This window comes from Trichechus manatus, unplaced genomic scaffold (genome assembly GCF_000243295.1).
Source record: "Trichechus manatus latirostris isolate Lorelei unplaced genomic scaffold, TriManLat1.0 scaffold00104, whole genome shotgun sequence".
In the NCBI taxonomy this organism is placed as follows: Eukaryota; Metazoa; Chordata; class Mammalia; order Sirenia; family Trichechidae; genus Trichechus; species Trichechus manatus.
Genome location: NW_004444040.1, coordinates 8,079,724 through 8,104,799, shown reverse-complemented (window position 1 = coordinate 8,104,799; position 25,076 = coordinate 8,079,724). Strand labels below are relative to the sequence as shown.

The 25,076-nt window shown below is 39.6% G+C and overlaps 1 protein-coding gene across 1 annotated transcript in view; it reads right to left on the bottom strand.

The window, feature by feature from the left end:
* Positions 1 to 25,076, bottom strand: part of PLCB4 (phospholipase C beta 4) — a 423,663-nt gene that overhangs the window by 63,867 nt on the left and 334,720 nt on the right. Inside the window, exons 21-28 of the mRNA XM_023737565.1 lie at positions 19,928 to 20,028; positions 18,564 to 18,599; positions 16,281 to 16,422; positions 15,531 to 15,615; positions 15,056 to 15,180; positions 12,741 to 12,792; positions 3,433 to 3,535; positions 2,090 to 2,254 (exon numbers count right to left, since the gene is read on the bottom strand). Of these exons, the coding sequence (XP_023593333.1) occupies positions 2,090 to 2,254; positions 3,433 to 3,535; positions 12,741 to 12,792; positions 15,056 to 15,180; positions 15,531 to 15,615; positions 16,281 to 16,422; positions 18,564 to 18,599; positions 19,928 to 20,028 (809 nt within the window). The remainder of the gene's footprint in view (positions 1 to 2,089; positions 2,255 to 3,432; positions 3,536 to 12,740; positions 12,793 to 15,055; positions 15,181 to 15,530; positions 15,616 to 16,280; positions 16,423 to 18,563; positions 18,600 to 19,927; positions 20,029 to 25,076) is intronic.

Below are 25,076 nucleotides of genomic sequence, written 5' to 3'. Positions count from 1 at the left end.
CTATGTCTACAGCTACACAATGGATTTGTTGCCTATTCACATCTGGAGGTTATAACTGAATTCCAACTTCATAAAGATGAAGAGAAGAAATCAAGCTAAAAGTCAGCCAAATTCACTCAGTCCATAGTTCATCATGTAGTGGAAGGCCTTGCCACTCTTATGAGCTCAGAGCAAAGAACAATAATGACATGAAGGAAACAAAGTTAAGGCCCTTGATAGCAATGAAAGGCAACAGTGAAGAATCCAGAATTAGTATCTTGTTTCTGGGGCCAGTAATAGAGACCAAGTTTGATATTTCAGGCCTTTCTTTATTCATTAAAAACAAAGAATGCCTGCAGGCAACTTTCTGCCTTTGTACAAGTGTGTGCAGGGGTTATTTATTCTGCTGAAGAATACTACCCATCCTGGAAGCAGATCCAACTATCACAACTTAGAAAACCCATGGAAGAAAAAGATATAAATCACAGTTGTACACGCAATTTATACCACACCCTGGTAATATAGAGAAGGAAATGATGGAAGGTTATCTAGATAATGATAGTCACATCACAGGGTGAACCTAAATTTTAAAATGGCCTGTGTCATCTAACTTACATTGCTCTCCCATAATCTGGTTTCTGGAAGCCAGTTACTCTATTCTGAAGTGGATAATCCCTATTTTGTTAAGACCGGAAGCTGACTATCTGTGTTGCACAACATGCGAATTGAGCAGAATCACCTGGAAAGCCTGTGCCTAAAGAAGAAGGAAGTCATCATTTTGGTCAGGACAAGTGAACAAGCAAGAGAGACATGCAGATATTCTTGGAGACAGCACCGCCAACACATGAATGTTTCGATGAAACTTCAGTTGACAAAAGAGAAACAAAGGGGAACAATGATTAAGAGATTAAAAACTGAACATTACAGAAGGTAACTTTTACTGTTCTTAGGATACACTGTACAGTATGGGGAGAAAAACAAATAAAAAATAAGGCCACGCTTTCTGGAGGTACAGCACCAGGCCAACTGACCTATGTAATAACATTTATTCACCTTAGTTTTGAATGTAGCATATCACCCGCCCTGCTAGCTGAAGGAAGAGTGCAAGGTACTAGCTACGGCCAGGGTACAGAAGAACCTTCCAATGTATGATGGTGTCCCCAGCTGGGATGCATTCTAAGCAGACTGAAAACCTGGAGTTGTGGGATTGTCATGTAGAAGGCAGGCTCCTCCAAGGAGGAGGGGAGCATCAAAAAGAAGGAAGAGCAAGCAGCCATCTAAGATACATCTATTGGTCTCGTCTGGTCCAAAGCAAAGGAGAATGAAGAAAACCAAAGACACAAGGGAAATACTAGTCCAAAGGACTAATGGACCACATGAATCACAGCCTCCACCAGCTTGAGCCCAGAACTAGATGGTGCCTGGCTACCACCAACAACCACTCTGACAGAGATCACAAAAGAGGGTCCCAGACAGAGTGGGAGAAAAATGTAGAAAATTCAAAATCACAAAAAAAAAAAAGGTCAGGTTTACTGGTCTGACAGAGACTAGAGGAACCCTTGAGATGATGGCCCCCGGACACCCTTCTAACTCAGAACTGAAGCCACTCCCGAAGTCTACCTTTCAGCTGAAGATTAGACAGGTCTATAAAAGAAACAATAATAACACACGTGAGGAACGTGCTTTTTAGTTCAATCAAGTATACGAGACCAAATGGGCAACACTTGCCCAAAAGCAAAGATGAGAAGGCAGGAAGGGACAGGAAAACTAGATGAATGGACATGGGGAACTCAGGGTGGAAAGGGGGAGAGTGTTGACACATTGTGGGGATTGCAATCAACATCACAGATTTGTGTATAAATTTGTGAATGAGAAATTAACTTGCACTGTAAACTTTCACCTTAAGCACAATAAAATTAAAAAAAAAAAAAAGAAGGGCCAAACAGAAAAAAACAATCATGACAACTACAGATGTTACCCTTTAGAAGAAGTGGGGAAAAAAAAGACTTGTGGGTTGAATCACTCAGCCTCTTTACTGTGTAGTGTCTATGCACTAAAAATATGGCCCTGACGTTAGCAGAGCAAGTTGGACACGCTGAAAATATCCTACCTTCCGAAAGACGAATGATTCTTCATTGTAAACTGGATTGAGACCATTGTTCATTACCATACGAGTTCGGAATTCCTTACGTATAGTGTCTGTGGGCAACCCATACATATCCACTTCCACATACGTGCCAATTTTCTTATCTGATAAGAATTGACCTGATATGACCTGCAGCAACACAGAAATAGGATGAGATAGAAGTAAATTCTGTAACTATCAATAGCAAAAATAATCAGGATGTAAGAAATCCTCTTTATTTTTGGAAATTTTTACTATCTATTGAAATAATGCATTCATGCCTTATTAAATCAATCACGATTCAGCAACTACTGTGTGCCAAAAAAAAACCGTTCTAGGCAGAGATTCTACCTTCAAGGACTCTTCTAGAAAAAGAAAGAGGAAAATATGCATTAATTATATAAAACAAAGAAACAGTGTCCAGTGTTTTTACTCACCTTAGCATCCACACTGAAATAAAGTGATGGATTCAAATATGCCCTAAGAGCCCTTCATAGCTCTGAGATTCTTTTGTGCTACATTTATTACCAAATTACTTTAAAAGTCTTGAAAAGAGACACACACACACACAAATAGCAATTCTAGAATCTGCCTGTTGTTCCTTCCTCTATCAACACCAGCCAGCTAAGACAGTGTGATAGATTTTAATATATTGTTACAGAGCAGTGTTAAACTCTATTTATTATGAAGCTATGGAGAGACTATTTTTCCTTTAGTTGTCAAATGACTATAGCCATTTATTTATAATTTTTCACATTATCTAATAGTTAATAATTTTAAAATAGCTTTGTTGCGGTATAACTGACATACAATACACTGTACATTTTTTAAAGTGTACAATTATATGAGTTTTGACATCACATCTGTGAAACCATCCCCACAATTAAGATAGCAGATATTCTTTGTGCCCTTTTGTCATCCATCCCCCACCATCCCTGTTCAGGGGCAATCACTTTCTGTCACTATACATTATTGCATTTTTTAGAATTCTACATGTACATAATAAATGCAATCATATATTATGTACTTTTTGTTGTCTGGTGTCTTTCATTCAAAATAGCTAATAAATTCACTAGTAAAAAAAATGTATGTCATAAGAACAAAAGAGGAGAATTTAAGTAAAAGTTAAGCAACATGTCGATCTTGCAACACATAACATTGAATATTTTCAGTGTGACTTCTTAAGAATTTCCCAGTTTCATTTTTAGGCACATCTATACTACTCTGAAGACCAGTTATCTGAAGTTCCACTGGTTAGTTTACAAGAGAATTTACATATTAAATTTAATAAAGATCAGAACATAACCATCATTTCACAAGGGTCTTACCTGCACTGAGCAAGTGGCTGCGATAACCCCATCAACAGGAGTTTCAGAGAAGGGATCAAATGTTCGATCGGGCCGCCTCATGAAATCTGGTTTGAGAAGGTACCTGGTGGGGCAAAAGTACAGGAAGAACTTCTTTTACTAACTGCTTTTACAGACTCCCCATTCGTTTGAGACACTGAATATTTCCTTTTCCTCTTCTCTAAATTAGGAGCTAGGATTTTAAGCAGAGGGTCCAAAGCACTGAACTAAAGATTTCTAACCATAGCTAGAAAAATCTCACACTAATACATGAGCAGCTTGTCTAAAGCAGATCCTTTAGCAGATCTAAAGGAAAATAGAAGTGCTTTTTCCAAAATGATAGGCTTGCTTTAAATTGCAAAGGACCAAAATTTGGGAGATTAAATCTCTTATTTTCCAAAGGAGCACAACCCGCACCAGTTCCAACTTTGGATGGTATCAAACTTACTACTATCTCGTGAAATACAACTAAAAGGGATCCTGAGGTATAATACTCTTCCTTAAAGAAAAGTGTAATGTCACATTTTTTTATTTTGTCCAAAACCATTCATTGCTACCAAAACCACAGTGTTAAAAAGTAACCCCACATTTAACTTTGATTTAACTACCAAAAAAGAACCTTTGAGGGAGAACAACTGGTATGTTGATCAAGGACTTGTTGCTATTATGTGTTACTGAGTCGGTTCCAACTCACAGCAACCCCTATGTACAACAGAAGGAAACACTGTCAGGTCCTGTGCTGTCCTCAAAATTGTTGCTATGTTTGAGCCCACTGTTGCAGACACTGAGTCAATCCACCTCGTTGAGGGTCTTCCTCTTTTCTGTTAATACTCTACCAAGCTTGACGTCCTCCTCCAGGGACTGGTCCCTCCTGATAACATGTCCAAAGTACATGAGATGATGTCTCACCATCCTCGCTTCTAAGGATTATTCTGGCTGTACTTCTTCCAAAACAGATTTGTTTGTTCTTCTGGCAGTCGATGGTATATTCAATATTCTTTGCCAACACCATAATTCAAAGGCAGCAATTCTTCTTTGGTCTTCCTTATTCACTGTCCAGCTTTCACATGCATATGAGGTGACTGAAAATACCATGCCATTGGTCAGGTGCACCTTAGCCCTCAAAGTGACATCTTTCCTTTTTAACACGTTAAAGATGGTCTTTTGCAGTAGATTTGCCCAATGCAATACATCATTTGATTTCTTGACTGCTGCTTCTACGGGTGCTGATTGTGGACACAAGTAAAATGAAATCCTTGGCAACTTCAATATTTTCTCTGTTTAGCATGATGTTGCTTATTGGTCCAGTTGTGAGGATTTTTGTTTCCTTTATGTTGAGGTGTTCTCCGTACTGAAGGCTGTAGTCTTTGATTTTCATCAGGAAGTGCTTCTAAGTCCTTTTCACTTTCAGCAAGGAAGGTTGTGTCATCTGCATGTCGCAGGTTGTTAATGAGTCTTCCTCCAGTCCTGATGCCACATGCTTCTTCATATAGTCCAGCTTCTCAGATTATTTGCTCAGCATACAGTTTGAATCACAAAAAAACAAAAACAAAAACAAAAAAACCTGTTGCCTTCAAGTCGATTCCGACTCATTATAACAAATTATGGATAACATTGTGAAGAATGGGAATTCCAGAACACTTAATTGGGCTCATGCAGAACCTGTACATAGACAAAGAGGCAGTTTTTTGAACAGAACAGGGGAAGACTGTGTGGTTTAAAATCAGTATAAGTATATTCAATCTGTATAAGTAAGGTGAAAGGATACAACCCTGACACACACCTTTCCTGATTTTAAACCACAAATATCCATAATTTGTTATGATCTTCACAGTCGAATGTCTTGGCATAGTCAATGAAACACAGGTAAACATCTTTCTGGTATTCTCTGCTTTCAGCCAAGATCCATGTGACATCAGCAATGATATCCCTCATTCCACGTCCTCTTCTAAATCTGGCTTGAATTTCTGGCAGTTCCCTGTCAATGTAATACTGCAACTGTTTTTGAATTATCTTCAGCAAAATTTTACTTACATGTGATATTAATGATATTGTTCGATAATTTCTGCATTCCACTCTTTCTTTGGAATGGGCACAAATATGGGTCTCTTCTAGTCAGTTGGCCAGGTAGCTGTCTTTCAAATTTCTTGGCAGAGTCGAGTGCACTTCAGTGCTGCACGCGTTTGTTGAAACATCTCAATTAGTATTCTGTCAAGTCAATTCCTGGAGGCTTGTTTTTTGACAATGCCTTCAGTACCACTGGTTCTTGATTATATGCTATCTCCTAAGATGGCTAAATGTTGATCAATTCTTTTTGGTACAGTGACTCTGTATTCCTTACATCTCCTTTTGATGCTTCCTGAGTCATTCAATTTTTCACCCATAGAATCCTTCAGTATTGCAACTCAAGACTTGAATTTTTCTTCAGTTCTTTCAACTTGAGAAATGCTGAGCATGTTCTTCCCTTTTGGTTTTCTAACTCCAGGTCTTTGCACATTTCATTACAATACTTTATTCTGTCTTCTTGAGCCACCCTTTGAAATCTTCTGTTCAGCTCTTTTACTTCATCATTTCTTCCTTTCACTTTAGCTCTCTACATTCAAGAGTAAGTTCCAGAGTCTCTTCTGACATCCATTTTGGTCTTTTCTTTCTTTCCTGTCTTTTAAATGACCTTTTACTTTCTTCATGTATAATGTCCTTGATGTCACTCTACAGCTTGTCGGGTCTTCGGTCATTAGTGTTCAGTGTGTCAAATCTATTCTTGAGATGGTCTCTATATTCAGGTGGGATATACACAAGGTCGTATTTTGGCCCTTGTGGACTTGTTTTTATTTTCTTCAGCTTCAACTTGAACTTGCATACGAGTAATTGATGGTCTGTTCCGCAGTCGGCTCCTTACCAGCTTGTCTTAAAGGAGTGTCTGTCCTGGGTCTGGAGGCAGCCTGTGGAAGCAGCAGAGCTGCCATTCACAATTCCTTCGTTTCTCATTCTTTGTGATGGTTGTGCAGGCCGAGGGGCCCCAGGCATTGATGGGGAAGCAGAAGACAGAGCCTGGTGCCAGACCTGGCTTTATGGGTGTGTGAAGTGTGCAGTCCCCAGCTTAGAAGGGCTTCATGCTTAGTAGAATGCTTTGCAACTTGCATTTTGAAAAGCTTAATAATTTTTAAACAAGGGCCCTTCATTTTAATTTGCAATGAACCCTACAAATTATGTAGCTGGCTCTGCCTGGTGCATTTTTTGTACAGGAAATTAACTCATTCTAGGCATCCAGGTCTGTGTGGTAGACATGGGCAAAAGCAGAAGTCAACGGCAAGTAGAGGAATTCAAGGATCTCCCTGTTCCTTGCAGGGCCTTGAAAAGCAAACACAGAGAGAAAAAGGGCCTTCAGCCAGGTAAGTGTATAGCAGCCACAAGAATCAGAGGATGGGGTCATGAGGAAGTACATCATATTTCATCACACCTCAAATGCCATCAGTTACACACTCTATTCTACCACCAAGAAAGAAAAAAGGCTGCCGATTATGATTGTTAAATGCCATGGATTGTCAGAAACACTCCAATTTAAGGATGTTATATAAAAAGTATGCATCTTTGAATCATAAAATGTCATACTATTTTGATATCATTCAAGTTCTTATGAAAACCTAAGATTTAGATACTAATTTACTCTATTGTGTTCCATTAATAATTAGAGAAACGCTTTCCATTTTTCCATCTTTAAAAATGAGCCAGTAATAAACCACTGGTATCTCTGCTGATAAAAAATCACTTACAGGGCCCCGTGGTGCGGCCCAGCACAGTACCCCACAGAGCAGAGAGGGATTCCCAGGTGGGTTGCTGAGGTTTTCTTACTGTTGTCAGATTCAAGAAGTGTTCTTGTGTTTTGCTCATTGATGTTCATATCAAGGGGCTATTGTTTGCCACCTTAGCCTGCAAGGCACAGAATGACTTTACAGCTCTCAGAGGAATCCCACAAGGAATTATTGAAAAGCCCCTGCAGGTGGGTGGAAGAATGACAGGAGCAACACAGTGAGAGCCATACAGTGCCTCTCTGGTGACCTGCTCCATGGAAACAGGCTCCTGTCCAGGGCCAGCCCTGTACCTACATCACTGAAGGGCAAAGTAGCACAAAGGTGAGAACATGTCTTTCCTTTTCCCTGTGGATGACCACCTTTGCCTCCAGGCTGTGTGTGGGAGAAGGGAACAAGCGTGAGACTTTTGACACTATTGTCAATGTCTCTTAAAGTTGGGCTGCCCTGCTGAAGAACCTATTATTCAGGCTCTCTGGTAGGAAGTGAGTCTCTGGGTGGTGTAAACGGTTAATACGCTGAGCTGCTAACCCAAAGGATGGAGGTTTGATTTCACCCAGAGGCACCTTGAAAGGAAGTCCTGGCAACCTACTTCTGAAGAATCAGCCACAGAAAACCCTAGGGAGCACAGTTCTACTCTGACACACATGTGCATGCCATGAGTCACAGTCTACGCGAGGACAACTGGTTTGTTTTTTTGGTTTGGTGGGACTTATGCTTTTGGTCACACTGCCTTGAACATTTAAGCACAGAATTCAGACTAAAGTAGCACTGTCCTTGTTTATGAACATATTTTAAGACAAATATCCATGTGGAACATGCTAACTATGGCAAAACAGAAAAAGAAACATACTGAATGCACAGAAACCCTGTCAGGACCTCTTATATCTAGAAGCAATCCCACTTCCTGCGTCAAGCCAAGCTGCCAGTAGGTGGCAGGGCCTGAGGTAAGAAGGGAGGGAAGCTCCTTAAGCATTACTGGGCCACTGGAAAGGTTCAGAGGCGTAACTACAGCCAGGCCCAACCGGTCCTGAGTGAACCAAGAGAACCATGGTGACTTCCCTGGGCTTCTTAAAGGCCCTGTTTGAACAGAATGCTCATGTAATCTTGCAAGGTCTGTGTGTATGATCCACCACAAGGCCTTAAGCTTTTCTTAAACCTCACTTGGGCACAGAACTTTGTGGTTCATGAAGAACTATCACATCCAATCACTCGTACAACCTTACTGAGCTGCCACCACAAATCCTGTGTAGTAGCTGTTACTGGCCTCATTTTATCAAGCACACCTGAGTCTAACACATCTACCCAAGGCAATATAGCTAGTATGTAGGGGAGCTGGGGTGTAACTGGGTCATCAGTTTCCAAGTGGCCTCATGGCTACAGACACGACTGGGATCTACTGATCAACTTACTTACCCAGCACAAAATCTCCTGGTTATGAACACTTGGCATTAAATGTTATTGTTGCTGTTAGTTGTCTTCAAGTTGGCCCCTGGCTCATGGTGAGCCCACGCACAATGAGATTGGACCTTTGTGATCCACAGGGTTTTCACTACATGATTTTTGGAGGCAGATACCTCGGCCTTTCTTCCTAGCCCATCTTAGTCTGGAAGCTCTCATGAAGACTATTTAGCATCATAGCAACATGTACTCCTCCACTGACAGATGGGTGGTAGCTACGCTTCAGATGCATCAGCCGGGAATCGAATCTTGGCCTCCCGGATGGAAGGCAAGAATTCTACCATTGAATCACCACTGCCCTCTAAATAACAAAATAGTTTTTATTTATTTTTTATTGTACTTTAGATGAAGGTTTACAGAGCAAATTAGTTTCATTAAACAATTAATACACATACTGTTTTGTGACATTGGTTGCCACCCCATGACATGTCAACACTCTCCCCTTCTTGACCTTGGGTTCCCCATTACCAGCTTTCCTGTCCCCTCCTGCCTTCTCATCCTTGCCCCTGGGCTGGTGTGCCCATTTAGTCTCATTTTGATTTATGGGCCTGACTAATCTTTGACTGAAGGGTGAACCTCAGGACGACTTCATTACTGAGCTAAAAGGGTGTCCAGGGACCATACTCTCAGGGTTTCTTCAGTCTGTCAGACCAGTATGTCTGGTCCTTTTTTTTTTTTTTTTTTTTTTGGTGAGTCAGAATTTTGTTCTACATTTTTCTCCAGCTCTGTCCAGGATCCTCTGTTGTGATCCTGTCAGAGCAGTCTGTGGTGGTAGCCGGGCACCATCTAGTTGTGCTGGACTCTGTCTGGTGGAGGCTGTGGTAGTTGTGGTCCATTAGTCCTTTGGACTAATCTTTCCCTTGTGTCTTTGGTTTTCTTCATTCTCTCTTGCTCTAGATGCGGTGAGACCAGTGGAATATCTTAGATGGCCACTCACAAACTTTTAAGACCTCAGACGCTACTCACCAAAGTAGGACGTAGAACACTATCTTTATAAACTATGTTATGCCAGTTGAGCTAGATGTTCCCCGAGATCATGGTCCGCACAGCCCTTAGCCCAGTAATTTGGTCCCTCAGGGAGTTTGGATGTGTCTACAGAGCTTCCATGACCTTGCCCTGGACAAGTTGTGCTGGCTTCCCCAATATTGTGTACTGTCTTACCCTTCACCAAAGTTACGACTTATTTATTGTCTATTTAGTGTTTTTCCATCCCTCGTAATCATCAAAGATTGTTTATTTTTGTGTGTAAACCTTTTCATGAGTTTTTATAATAGTGGTCTCATACAATATTCATCCTTTTGTGATTGACTAATTTCACTCAGCATAATGCCCTCCAGATTCATCTACGTTGTGACGTTTTGCAGATTCATCACTGTTCTTTATTGCTACGTAGTATTCCATTTTGTGTATGTACCATAGTTTGTTTATCCATTCATCTACTGATGGGCACTTAAGTTGTTTCCATCTTTTTGCTATTGTGAATAACGCTGCAATGAACATGGGTGTGCATATGTCTATTTGTGTGACGGCTCTTATTTCTCTAGGATATATTCCTAGGAGCAGGATTGCTAGATCATATGGTATTTCTATCTCTAGCTTTTCAAGAAAGTGCCATATCGTTTTCCAAACTGGTTGTACCATTTTGCATTCCCACCAGCAGTGCATAAGAGTTCCAATGTCCCTGCAGCCTCTCCAACATTTGTCATTTTCTGTTTTTTTGATTTGTGCCAATAATGTTTGGGTGAGATGGTATCTCATTGTGGTTTTGATTTGCATTTCAGTAATGGCTAGTGATCTCGAGCTTTTCCTCATGTGTCTGTTAGCTGCCTGAAAGTCTTCTTTGGTGAATTGTCTGTTCACATCCTTTGCCCATTTTTTAATTGGATTATTTGTCTTTTAGTTGTTGAGGTGTTGGATTTTCCCATTGATTTTAGAGATTAGACCTTTGCCAGATTTGTCATAGCCCAAAATTTTTTCCCAGTCTGTAGGTTCTCTTTTTATCCTTTTGGTGAAGTCTTTTGATGAGCATAAGTATTTAATTTTTAGAAGATCTCAGTTATCTAGCTTATCTGTTTGCGTATTGTCAGTTATGGTTTGTATACTGTTTATGCCATGTATTAGGGCCTCTAGTATTGACTTTATTTTTTCTTCTATGATCTTTATTTTTTTGGTTTTATGTTTAGGTCTTTGATCCATTTTGAATTAGTTTTTGTATGTGATGTGAGGTATGGGAACTGTTTCATTTTTTTGCAGACAGACATCCAATTTTGCCAGCACATTTGTTAAAAAGACTGTCTTTTCCCTATCTAATGGACTTTGGGCCCTTGTCGAAGATCAGGTGACTGCAGGTAGATGGATTTACATTTGGGTTCTCAATTCTGTTCCACTGGTCAGTGTGTCTGTCACTGTACCAATACCAGGCTGTTTTGACTACCATAGCCAAAACAGATTTTAAAGATTTCTGAAATGATATTTGACCCTCTTGTTTCTGACTACAGTTTTTTTTTTTTTTTTTTCTTTCAAAGCCCCCAGCAGAGGAATGTGTAATGATGCTCCAGCTCTGTGGAGGGAGATTTGGGTACCAGGGCTGTTATCTGCGGGAACGCGGGCAGGGCATGCAGGCAGAGGTAGTTCGCTTTGAAGTGCCATTCCTAACCTGCAACCCCTGAAAAATTGTACCTTGACTGGCTATTTTTTGTGGTAAAAATTCGATATCCAACCAGAGTAGCCACCACAAACTTCCTGACAGCAGCACTGTGGGACAGGATAGTACTCCACTGGATTAGTGCCAAGACCGCTAAGATTATTTACCTGTAGTGGTGCTTGGGGGCAGGTGCATGGGGGAAAAATGGCCAGAGTTTCTTTTCTTTATCTCTATAGAATTCTTACTCCCAATTTTCATTTTAACCTTTCAGCATTTCAGTGATATTACTATTTCCTAATTCATTATTTCCACTCCTTCTCTGTCAAATCTGTCATACTGTGGTCGCTTGTGTGTTGCTGTGACGCTGGAAGCTGTGCCACTGGTATTTCAAATACCAGCATGCTGGACAGATTTCAGTGGAGCTTCCAGACTAAGATAGACTAAGAAGAAAGGCCTGGCAATCTACATCCAAAAATCAGCCAGTGCAAACCTTATGGACCATAACAAAACATTGTCTGACTCTCTTGCTTGGACATGTCATCAGGAGGGATCAATCACTAGAGAAAGACATTATTCTTCGTGATGCATAAGGCCAGAGAGGACGAGGGTGAGCCTCAGTGACATGATTGGCACAAGAGCTAAAACAATGGGCTCAAACATGCTGACGATTGCAAGGATGATGCTGCACCAGGCAATCTTTCAGGACAATCGGGAGGATGATGCTGGACCAAGCAATGTTTCATTCTGTTCTACATAAGGTCACCATGACTTGGAGTCAACTTGACAGCAGCTAACAACAACAGCAACAATTCACTAGTTCACAGATTTTGGAAAGTGCTATTGAAGTCAGCCAGAACAACATTCATAGCCTTATTCTTGGATAAATGCTATTTCCAAGACATGCAAAATAAAGAAGAAAGGTGAAAGCTTTATTCGAGGCTGAATTAAATTCAAATTGATACCCACAACTTCATTATATAGTAAGTTAACTTCATTCCTAGAAAATTTGTCCTAGGTAAAATATGTACACATATTTTGGTATCTTTGTCTCTAACTAATGTTCAAATGATCCAGGATCACCATCTCTCCCAGCTATAAAAACTTCCACTACTGAAGTGAGAGCATTAAACTCAAGTGTATGATGAACTGCTTAACTTGTGGTCTAAAAAAAAACAAAATCTGTTTAGTAACAGTGGGGTAGATGAAGAATGGATATTTGCAAATACAAGCCACCTAGGGGTTCCATTTGTTTCTACCCTATCTCTCAAACCCAGCTTAAATTCAGCAGCCCCTAATTAAAAGTGACATTGCTTTCATTATTGCTGTAGTATGGAGTTCTGAAGCAAGGTGACAACAGTTTAAATCACATTACTCACCCGCACGATCCATTATACTCAAATTTTCCCTGATTTAATTGCATCGCTAAATCTGTCAAGAGACAAAAATAATTTAGCACCTTGTCTCCCTGGGCAAAGAAGACCCTGATAGGGTAATTTCAAACAACGGAAATCAGATACTGGTTCCTGACCTCTGTAACGCCACAAGGTACCGCCGGGTCTGTTTAAGCCATACAACTCTTTCTTCAATGTTGAAATGATCTCATATTTAATTTAAATTACTATACTAAAATGTGTTTTCATGAAGACCATGCTAGAATTACTAATTTCCCGTGTTTGGTTTAAAAACTGGGCTCAATATCCAAGTCATACAATTGTTCAGTTAGTGCTAAGAGTACAAATGTCCAATCTGGTATGGTTGGAGACTATGTACCTTATGACCCCACAGGAAGGGGGCACTGGAGATTCACATATCCTTAGGGTAAAAATCAATTAGGAGAAAAAAAAAAACAACAGGTAAGCTTTATGTAAAAATCAGTGGCTTGTTCTCAGTGTGAGACTGGGGAAGAATTCTTCTGGTGGGGTGTATGCTGCCAGGGCATGGCTTATGATATTTCCCTTGCAGTTGGACAAAATCTTTCTACTTACCAACAAAAAAAAAAAAGGGAAAACTGGTGGATTTTTTTTTTTTTTTTTTTTTGCCATTCTTCAAAATATTGTAGTTAAATCTAATATTCTAAAATAAAACATCAGCTGACCTGGTGAATAAACTTCTTTAGGATCATTTAATCCATGTTACAGATTCATTGACCAACTGGGAATACAACTTGAACACTTTTTAAGTAACGAAACCAGCAGTGACTTTTCATTTTATTTTGTCACTGTGACAAACACTTTGAGCCCAATGAGGACACCATACAAATTAGTGACTCCAGTGGGAGGGGCTTCTGGTCCCTGAGGAGGATCAACCAAGGGCAGGACACGCAGTCAACTCACATTCATGGAAAAGGGATGAGAATCAAAAAATCTTTCAGTCAGTCCAGATAAGAAAGAGTAGGGTGGGCAAGGTTTCTCAAAGTACAGTGGATAGGCTAGAAAAGGGAAAACAAAAACAAAGAAAACCAAACCCATTGCTGTCGAGTCGACCCCGACTCATAGTGACCCTACAGGACAGAGTAGAACTGCCCCACAGGATTTCCAAGGAGCGGCTGGTGGATTCGAACCGCCAACCTTTTGGTTAGCAGTTGTAGCACTTAACCACTGTACCACCAGGGCTCCTAGAAAAGGAAAATGCCCCCAAACTGGGAAGACTGGAAGGTAGCTTCATGTAGCAAACGAAGGACAGAAAAAGAAAAGGGTTTTCTACTGGGTTTAAGGACCATGCTTAATCAGAGAATTCTCAAGAGGAATTAACCACAGAAACTGAACAGATCTCTCATCTATCTTAGGTGAGCGACTAGAGCCTATTATTTTGCTGCCTCTAATCTCGTCATTTGGAGCCCTGGTACCATAGCGGTTAACAGTTCAGCTGCTAACTAAAAGGCTGGCAGTTTGAATCCACCGGCCGCTCCTTGGAAACTCTGTGGAGCAGTTCTACTCTGTCCCATAGGGTGGCTATGAGTCCGAATCAACTTGATGGCAACAAGTTTTGGTAATCTGATCATTGTGATCCTAAGCTGTTAAGCAAACCTCAAATTATTTTTAAATTTGTTTATGCATCTAAAAAAATTTATTCCTCTCCTTCTAGGAGGAAAAAAAATCATTATATATTAGAAACCTGCCTTTGAGCACACTTAGAGGACCAAGTTATAGATTAGCACCTCTAAGAATATATAACTCCTCACACGCAATTTTAGCAGAGTCTACTTTATAATATTCTATAACTTTATGGTGAGGTGCCACTGCATTGTTGATGTCTGCTCAGTGTTAACAGTGGTCAGGGAAATTTCCAAAAGATAATGAACTATAGTTCCTGCACAAAGATACTCAAAATCTTTAAATAATTAAATTATTCTCACTTAATCCTGTCTTTGGAAACAAGGATAAAAATTTCGATTCAAAAGGAAGAAAAATTAGAAATATTATGGTAGAATAGGGGACAATGTTTAGCTAAGTAGTCCATGGCATTTATAAAAGGAATTTTACTTTAAATCAAAATATATTCTCTTCTACCATTGTTGTATTGCTCTACTTTGGGTTTTTGATTTCTCACTTTTATACAAGCCCCGCAACATTGTTTTTGCCCTATGCCTGCTCCCTTTAAAAAATGTTCACAGTCAACGGATGGCAACTGTTAGCATCACCCTGTCAAAGGCTTCCTGTGGAATTTGGGGTCACTGGACATCAGCGCCTACCTGGGGTTTGATAGTTCAGTGAAACCATCTGGCAGCCAGCGTTCCAGAAAATCTGAGGCATGTAATTACTGGAATCCACTCGACCTCCCTTGGGGTAAATGCGACTCATTTGCCGTTTGTTGTAACTGTGTTAATTTATTAAGGACAAAGAAAAAAAAGAGTACGAGTCGGAACCGACTCAATGACACCTAACGACAACAACATGGCAGAGATAAATAGTTAAAACATCAAAGGTCTGGGCAAACAATGACAAACGGGAAGATAACATAGAAAATCTTCACACTTATAAATAATGCTGAAGAGAAAATCACATTGGTGGTTTATAGGAACAACTCACATTTGGACAGACTTTCACATCTGCTGTCGTCTTTCACATTTTATTAGCTATACAATCAAAATTATATGCTAGCCATTTATCTCTTGTAGAGACTCTGCTGAACTAAAAATGCACCAATCACTGAACACATAAGGATACTTCACAAATTCAATTGCGTGTGTCTTCAAGTAGCCTAGACCGACTGATTCATTAAAAGAAGACATGTTGTAATGGATATTGCGCTCTGTATAGAAAAGCAAAGACGTATTAAGAAATCCTGTCTTCGAACCCTCACAGAAAGACAAGCAATAAATGTAATTACATCCTGAACCACAAGGCTTTGGAGGCAGATGTTATCATATCAGTAGCTCCTACTTTCATTAATGTTCTGTAGATGGAGACATTTCCTTAAAAAAGAAGTGTGACGAATTAAATTTTGAGTCATTAAACAAATTATGTATACCCCAATTGCCACAGCCACCCCTGAAATATGAATTTTTGATGATGATGGTGAGGGCTTCTCTAGCCAAGAAATGATTATGGAAAGTTTTATAATACTTGGTATGTTTTTGGAGACCGGTTTCTAATTAAGGGAGGTTTGTGAAAGCATATGGAATGCAAGAGGCTATGTGAAAGCATATGGAATGTAAGAGGCTATGCTGAAGGCCAGGGCGAGTGCTAACAAATCCGCAGTCTGTCGGAGACACCCTGTGGATGATGATGAGAACAACAACACAATGCCACTGCATGCCAAGCACATTTGGATGCGTGGTGTTTGGAATAAAAATAAGGTGAGCTGCAACATTTCCCACCCCAGAAAAGAAAATGGCAACAACTCACATCAGAGCTTATCAGCACAATAAAAGAAAAGCAGACAAAAAGGCTATTGCGTTTAACCTTTGGTGTTACCTTCAGCCACATGGAAACCTTGGAACTTCACAGGCTGGGCATAGTTGATCATTGTGGACAAATATGGATGTATATTAGTGGTAGCACCTACGTATTTATAAGATGCCATCCATGCCTGCTCATCTTCTACAGTAACCAGGCCCTACAAGCACAATGAAGGGAATATACGTCCGTGACTTCAGTGGGACTCACAGATAATGCCGCAGACTTCCTTACAAAAGCTATATTGGCACTTGTACATACACCCAAATTGATAGATGATAAAGACTTTTTTCTTCCTTAATTATGCTAAAGGATAGTTTAAAAAGTTAAGGTCTACTGTAGTTCTAAATAATACAGAGGTAGGTAAAAATTAAATATTAACTCTATCGCACATTTTTAGGGCGTTTTTAGATTCTCAAAGGACTTTAAAGTATTCAAGGAACTATACTGAGCCTCACAGCAATGCTATGAAATGTGTACAGCAGGTATTATTCTTCATATTTTCAAACATTGGGGACCACAATTACATAGCACTGCTCTAGAGTTTAAGCCCCATATCTAAGTAGTTTTTTTTAAAGTTTATTCATAAAATAATCTGACCCTACATGGGACATGTTAAAATTGCATTATTTTGCATAGAGGAAAAGAAAACAAAAACTTGCAGTTTATTTCTGGGTAAATCAGAAACAAAATCAACAAAATCAACAAAAACAAATAAGCTTTCGAAGGTAATCAACATTTTCTAGAGAACTTTGAAATGCTAAATTTCCTGCATAGATTGAATATAGACGGATAAACTGTTTAGTCACACACATCAATTCCTGAGTAAAAAAATGGTCAGAACATTTGTTTGTCTCAGTTGTTAATACTCTGAGCACTCTAAATCATCAAATGGATTTCACTTGAGATAAATAATTACCTAATGTAACTTTTTTAAAAAATCTTTTTTTTTCCTTGAATGTCCTGACACCTCATATAAGAGCAGGGGCTATGTCTGATTCCTTTCTTGTGTGTTTAATGGTAATAAGTAACACCAATACTATGTGCTGGGCACTGGGCTGAATTGTTTGCATGCGCAACCTCATTGCTGTCAGGAACCCTGTAGGGTAAGTATTAGAGTCTTATCTATTGATTGGAGCCCTGGTGGAGCAGTGGTTAAGAGCTCAGCCGCTAACCCAAAGGTTAGCAGTTCGAAAATACCAGCTGCTCCTTGGAAACCCTATGGGGCAGTTCTGTTCTGCCCTATAGGGTCGCCATGAGTCGGAACCGACTCGATGGCAATGGGTTTGGTTTGGTGTTTGGGTATCTAGTGATCATATGAGAAGACTGAGGCCTTGAGGATTTAAAAAAACCTCAGTCAGAGCCACTTAATACATAGCAGTGACCAAAGGTCAACCAGGGCACTATTGATTGTAATACGTTAAGAAATTATAGTAGGAGAGAGAGGAGTGTATTTACTAACATCTTGGAAGGAGACTGTGATAATATTTACTCATAACTATTACAAGTTTAACATTTAGACAATAAGAAGATAGCGTATCACCCAAATAAGACAGGAGCCCACAGAGAGTAAGACAATACTTTTTGAAGCTCTGAAATGTGGGAATCAAGATACAAGGCAAATTTCTACATTGACTGTCATCAATTTTACTGTCATACAATAAACCATATACATTTACCGAATAAGAGCACCTTGATGATCAGGAAAAATTTTGAAGAGGATAAAAGAAACTAAAAATACAACTTTATTTTCCTTACATGAAAGCCAATATATAATAACAGCAAATAAAAATTCTGGAAAGTATGCAATGTGAACTTTACTAATGATCTTTCAGAATGTCAATGTAGTTGGAACTACTATCACCTTTCTCTTACGCTAATATATCGATTTGATGACTTATTAGGTCATTTTCATTATCCAATTTCATATATTGATGATTATGTCACCCTATTTTAGAAATGAAATCTCTAATTCCACCTAAGAAAACTCCTTGCTGCACTAAACACTTATTTGTAAGAAAATCATTAATGATTTAGGTCTAGGCCTCTTATTCGCCTGCCCTATTCTGGTGATTTTATCAGGATTTAATAATTGTATCACTGTGATTCATTCTTTTCTGTGAAGATTCTTATAAGTAGATGCATCAAGCATATGCATATTATACCTACTAACAGTAAGCCTGACATTCCACGGGGGAAGACAGAGTAACAACAATACTTAGTACAAAATGTTCAGTGTTAGAGGGCCACATATGGGTGTCATGTAATGAAAACAAAATATGTGAGGCAATTTTTTGCTACCTTTTTGTTATTTTCATGTTCAAGATCATCTGAAACCTAAATTAAAGAAAAAAAATAATGTTTACATCTCCAAAAGGCAACAACCTAAATTTACTAGTCATACATATAAATATGTAAACAAATATATGTAAACACATATTTACATATATTTACATGTTGTGGTCTGTTATGGATTGAATTGTGTCCCCCCCAAGAGATACGCTGTAGTCCTAATTCCCAGTACCTGTGAATGTGACCTTGTTTGGAAACAGTCTTTGAATGTATCAGCGAAGTTAACATGAGGTCATACTGGAGTACGTGTGTTGTCCTTACAAAGGAGGAGAAGCAACACAGAGAGACACAGAGGGAAAAGAGCTACTTGAAGATGGCAGCGGAGATCAGAGCAATGCATCTACAAGCCAAGAAATGCCCAGGACTGCCAGGAATGAACAGAAGCCAAGAGAAAGGCAAGGAAGCATCTTCTCCTAGGTCTTAAGAGAGAGCATGGTTTTTCTGACTCCTTGAATTTGGACTTCTAGCCTCCCGAACTGTGAGAGAATACGTTTCTGTTGTTTAACCCACCTACTTTGTGGTGCTTTGTTATGGAAGCCTTAGGAAATGAATACATGGTCCCTCTGCATGGAAAGTTACTTCTCTATCTCTGTGCATGGTTGATTCCTCTTCACCCTTTGGGCCCTGGCTTCCTTATTCCTTTCACCTCATTATTTTCCATTTTGGCACATACTGTCATTTTATCACATACTGTCATTATATAATTATTTCATTGTTTGTTTGTTGTCTGTAACCTACTGTCTTCACCTAAAATCCCATCCGACTATAAGCTCCGTGAGGGCAGAAAGTAAGTGTATTTTGACTCTTCCTGATCGTCATGGTCTAGACTGTGCCTGACACATAGTTGGTACACATCATATTTTTCTTGGCTGATAGGTGGAAATATTTCATGCTTACTCTACATTAGGAAGGTGATTCCTAACTTGTAGGACTGGTTCTCTAATGAGAACTTGGCTTGGGATATTCGGGGGTAATTTTCCTGATAGCTTCAACAGGCTAACCTTTGTTTGCTATTGTGATGCTTTTGTGGTCTCCTCATCCAATGATAACATTTAAAGGATACTGGCCAGATGGGTAGTGGTCAACACTGGATGTGATTAATGAGTAATTTAAATGTCCTTTCATACTCTCGTGTGTGTCTCAAGCTCAATGCAATTCCAGTCCCCACAGAGAGACTTTTGTCCTTCTAAGCAATTTAGAAGAGGAATTGCAGGGTACTTATTCTTTTGTGGTTGTCTTATTTCCAGAATTTCATAACTAGCAGCTGCTATCTCTTGAGAGTCATGACAGAAAAAGGACACAAAGACGCTGACCTTCTTGACGCTATTTGCAACAGCTTCTTTGTGACCCAAGTCATCAGCAGAAAGTTCACTGCCAAATTTGAATTCAGGATGAGCTTCTTCCTCTGGGTCAGCTGCATGGAAGACAAAAGGAAAATCTATGAAGCCAAATGACTGCCAAGCAGTCAGACCTTGTCTGTAGTCTTGGGGAGAACACAGTGCTTTTAGAGGGAAAGGATGCTAAAAGGAAATGCAAACATTTAAATATGCAGTTTTTTTTCAAGTAAACTTCTCACTAAATTCTTAACTTCTCACGCTCAAGGACCACATCTTGTTTATTTTTCTATTTCTCCTACATCTAGCATGGTGTTTGACATACTTACGCTCAATACATTTTTGTTAAGCGAATAGCTATCTCTGCCCCAGTACAACACTAACACTAAAAATTAAAGCCTCAAACACCTCAGGACCATATGTGACTCATAAAAGGATATTTTGATCTTCTACGACACTGAGAGAAAACAAGAACTACACGCAGGAAAAGAAAACACAATTTGATAATTTTGAAAATGATACTACAATGTCCACTTGAGTACTACGGACATAATGACTTGGGGATTGGAGAGGTGTTACATAAAAAGGAAAGACTTTAGAAGGACTGTACTGATCCTGTAAAACATCTGTCAAACTTGGCTTAGGTTTAAAAAATTCTGAACTTCATTCTCAGGCTCATGCTAGGAAGGAAGCTGAAAGTGGGGTGTTAAATAAAGCTGGTGTCCAAGGAGCACGGCCTAGACTGTGACAGGAAGCTCAGAAGCACTCGGTCTACTGATCCAGGAAAGAGATAAGAACTCTGGACCCCACCCAAGGCTGCTGGTGGAAAAAGGATCGCCCCTTTGAAAATGAGCCACGTGTTGGTGTGGGATCTGGAGTCACACCATCCCCATTCTACAGGAGCCTCAGGTAAGGAATACGCTTAAAACCAGCCAGGATCAGGAGAAGCCCACAGGGCTCAGGGTGAGGCAAACACGGAGCCCCACTGCCACAACACAGGGCACGAAGAAACCTTATTGTGGGGAAAAAAAAAAAATTCTGAGTATGAACTCATAAGGGAGATGAACAGAACCATAAGAATTAGAGGTATTTTTTTAAATGCATGTTTAACATGTTCAAAGTGAAAATGCAACAATTGGAGTGAATGAAAATGATTTTGCTAATTCTAAGATGCATTTTCCCCCACATTTTAATACTTCTGACACTGTAATATGCTCTTCACTCTATGGCATTTTACAATTAATTGGAAGCAGTTTTTCTCAGTTGTACATAAAACAGTGGTGCCTTTCAATTGATGGTATCTTGGATTAGAAATTTCTTGAGGGACTACCTTGTGTTGGGTGCTATTATACTCATGGGAACTAGGTACAGGCAAGGGAGACCAACAACCTCCTCTTATAGACTGATATTCTGGAGAGGGGAGGAAGACAATTAAAAAAAAAAAAAAGTAGGTCAGGTAAGTCTTGGGCAGGAAGAAGATCTGTAGAGCTGGAGTAGGCCTTAAAATAATCTAGTCCAGTGTCCTCGTTTTACAGATGAGGAAAAAGATTCAAAGATGTGATTTGACTTGTCTGAGGTCAGAGTAAGATGTGGGCCTAGAATTCTCCTGATTTTTAGCACAATGCTCTTTCCATGATGTTGGGCTGCCTTCCTCTGGTTTGTAACTAAGACTGTGAAGCTCCCACCATCACTATTCTATTTCCATTTCACATATGTCTAGTCTTACCTCTCAGCCATATGTAAACCACTCTCAGCCATATGTAAACCACTTGAAGGCAAGGGGCATGTGCCACACAATTGGTAGGGACTTAATAGCTACTTTAAAAGAGTTGTATGAACGGATTTTATCATCTCTTGAGTTTGCATGTGTATGCAGATATACCCACAAACACATACAACTTCTGGTATTCCCCACTGGTTGCCTCACAGTCCTGGGAGCCACACATCTTTCTGAACTAAAACCCCACCTAACTACTGGGCACACGCTCTCACTGCCTGAGAGCCTTTTCTATTTTCTACAGTCCCCAGGCAGCCACGTCCTCTTGAACTATGCTTGGTTTTCCCTTGCCTGCTGTTTTGATATATTTAGAGACGAGAGTCATTCATGTATACTTGGATCATGTTGTTTCACCAGCGTCATTACAGCCAGCTGGGTGACCAGAACTAAAGCTATGTATTGCTGACAGAACCTAAAAATCATACACAGTAAGTGGTATAGGAGAAGCCTCTGTGTGCTTCAAGAGGAATTCAGATGGATGATTCTCTCCTCTCAGGTCCTTTCCTACCTGTATAGTATCCCCTGTGGCTATTTCTGTTAAGATTTAGTAAAAATCTCAAGAATGTTTTGGAATAACACAGGAGTCTCTAGTAGCAAATGTTTTTCTGCCTATCAGAACAATTACCATACACATGTAGAAGGTAAGAGAATAGCCGTAAGGATAAGTGGAATCATAGTGACCCTCATTTTAGTCTACTGTGTGTGCTTGGGAATCTTTGCATCTTTGGTTTTCATCAGTTATATTCTTTCTCTTTTAAAAGTATTTTTAACAACTGTTTTGCATACTTGTGTCCTCTTTGTATTCCTGTATATTAGAAGGGCAGTATTGTAAGATACAAAGGGTCTTGACCCTGGAGTCAGATAATTCTGGGATTGCATCTTAGCACCACTGCTTGACAGCTGTAGGATGGTGACTCACTGAGAGCCTTTTCTGTCTTCTACAGTCCCCAGGCAGCCATGCCCTCTTGAACTATGCTTGGTTTTCTCTTGTCTACAGTGTTGATGTATTAAATTAGAGACAAGGGTCATTCATATATACTAGGATCATGTGTCACCAGCATAATTACAGCCAACTGGTCGACCAGAACTAAAGCCAAGTATTGTTGACAGAATCTAAGAATCATACACATTAACTGGTATAACCGTTATATTATACGACATACTAATTACCTTATCTCTCTAAGCTTCAGGTTCCTCATCTGAAAAATGAAGGTAATACCGACTTCATTTATGTATGCAGATGAGATGAGACAGTGATGTAAACTGCATGGTCCACAACAATGGTAGTAGTTGTTGTCATTACTTTTATTAGTGCTATTTTTTTTTCTTGTTAATGTATTCCATTATTTCTACAGTTTGTTTTATTGAACCATAAACCCACCAAAATCAATTGCCATCAAGTCAATTCTGACTCATGGCGACCCTACAGGACAAAGGAGAATTGCCTGATCGGGTTTACTAGGCTATAATCTTTATGGGAGCAGACTGCCACATCTTTCTCCCTTGGAGCTGCTGGTGGCTTCAAATGGCTGATCTTCTAGTTAACAGCCAAGCACTTAAACCACTGTGCCACCAGGGCTCCTTTTATTGGACTATAGTATCTAGTAATGCCTTACATGTTTTTGATGATCATCTGTGAAACTTAACCTAAGTTAAGGAATTGATTTTATTTAATATTCATCTTTTCACATTTAGGAGTATTTTATAGATCTTTTGAAATATATTTCTTTTAATACTTTATACCAAAATCTTGTTTAGGTTTATTATTTGCAAAAGTGTGAAATAAAGTAACAGGTAGTATGGCAGACCCGATTTTCCAAAGACAGCTGCAATAATATCTGCTCTCCCATGTACTCTCATGCAATGTGACCCTGACACTTGTCCACCCCCTTGAACTTAGGTTGGCCTGAGACTGCTTTGAGGAATAAAATATAGACAAAGTGATGCTGTGCCAGCTCCAGTCACAGCCCTTAAGTAGTCTGCTGCTTGTCTCTTGGAACACTGGCTCTTGAAATGCTCTATCTAGGAACCAAGCCGCCATGCTGTGAGAAGCCCAAACCACATGGGGACACCACATGTGGGTGCTCCAGTAGGTAGGCCCAACTAAGCTCCTAGCAGTCAGCCAGAATCAACTGCCAGCCATGTGAGGGAGCTATCTTGGACAACAGGCCCAACTGAACCTTCAGGTAACTCCAGCCCCAGATGCCGTCTGGTGGTAACTGCATAAGAAACCCAAAGGAACTCAGATGACCCACAGAACTATGAGAAATAACAGAGCCAAACCAAACCAAACCAAACTTGTTGCTATCAAGTTAATTCCGACTTATAGCAACCCTATAGGACAGAATTGAACCAACTGCCCCACAGGGTTTCTAAGGCACAGCCAGTAGATTCGAACTACCAACCTTTCAGTTAGCAGCTGAGTTCTTAACCACTGTGCCACCAGGGCTCCTGAGAGATAATAGTAGAGTGTTATTTTAAGCCTCTAAATGTTGGGGTAGTTTGTTAAACAGTAATTCATAACCATAACAGGTGTCAAATTGAATAATATCAGCTATCTTTGGCCTTCAAGACCCACCCTGCTAAATAAAACATATGAAAGTATAATGACTGCTCTGGGAGTGGAGTCAAATCCATGGCTTACCATGCAACTGAGTCATTTATGAAGTCTACTGTAGGGTCAGGAGTCTTGAATAAAATTAGCTAATTATCTCAGCTTTCACGTTTTTACTTGTAATATCAAGTTTTCCTAAAATCCACTCCTGTATTTTAGACATTTGGGTAATAGATGAGAGAGTTTCTACAAATATTTCTAAATTATTTAGTCCAAAGCCTCTATATAAATCCAAGGCACTGTCTAATCAACAGACACACAAGTGTAAGTCTATGTTATCTTGTTAAATCAGTTCCCATGATATATAATGAACAAATAATTTGCTAAAAACATCCTGAAACTCTCAAACAATCCATTTAAAACCAAGCATTACAGTTGTGGTTGAATAAGTATGGTGAAAAGATACAACCCTGATGCACACCCTCCCTGACTTTAAACCACACAGTATCCCCTTGTTCTGTTTGGACAACTGCATCTTGATCTATGTGCAGGTTCCTCATGAGCACAATTAAGTGTTCTGGAATTCCCATTCTTTGCAATGTTAGCCATAATTTGTTATGATCCACACAGTCGAATGCCTTTGCATAGTCAATAAAACACAGGTAACCATCTTTCTGGTATTCTCTGCTTTCATTAACAACCTGCATTATGCAGATGACACAACCTTGCTAGCTCAAAGTGAAGAGGACTTGAAGCATTTACTGATGAAGATCAAAGACTACAGTCTTCAGTATGGA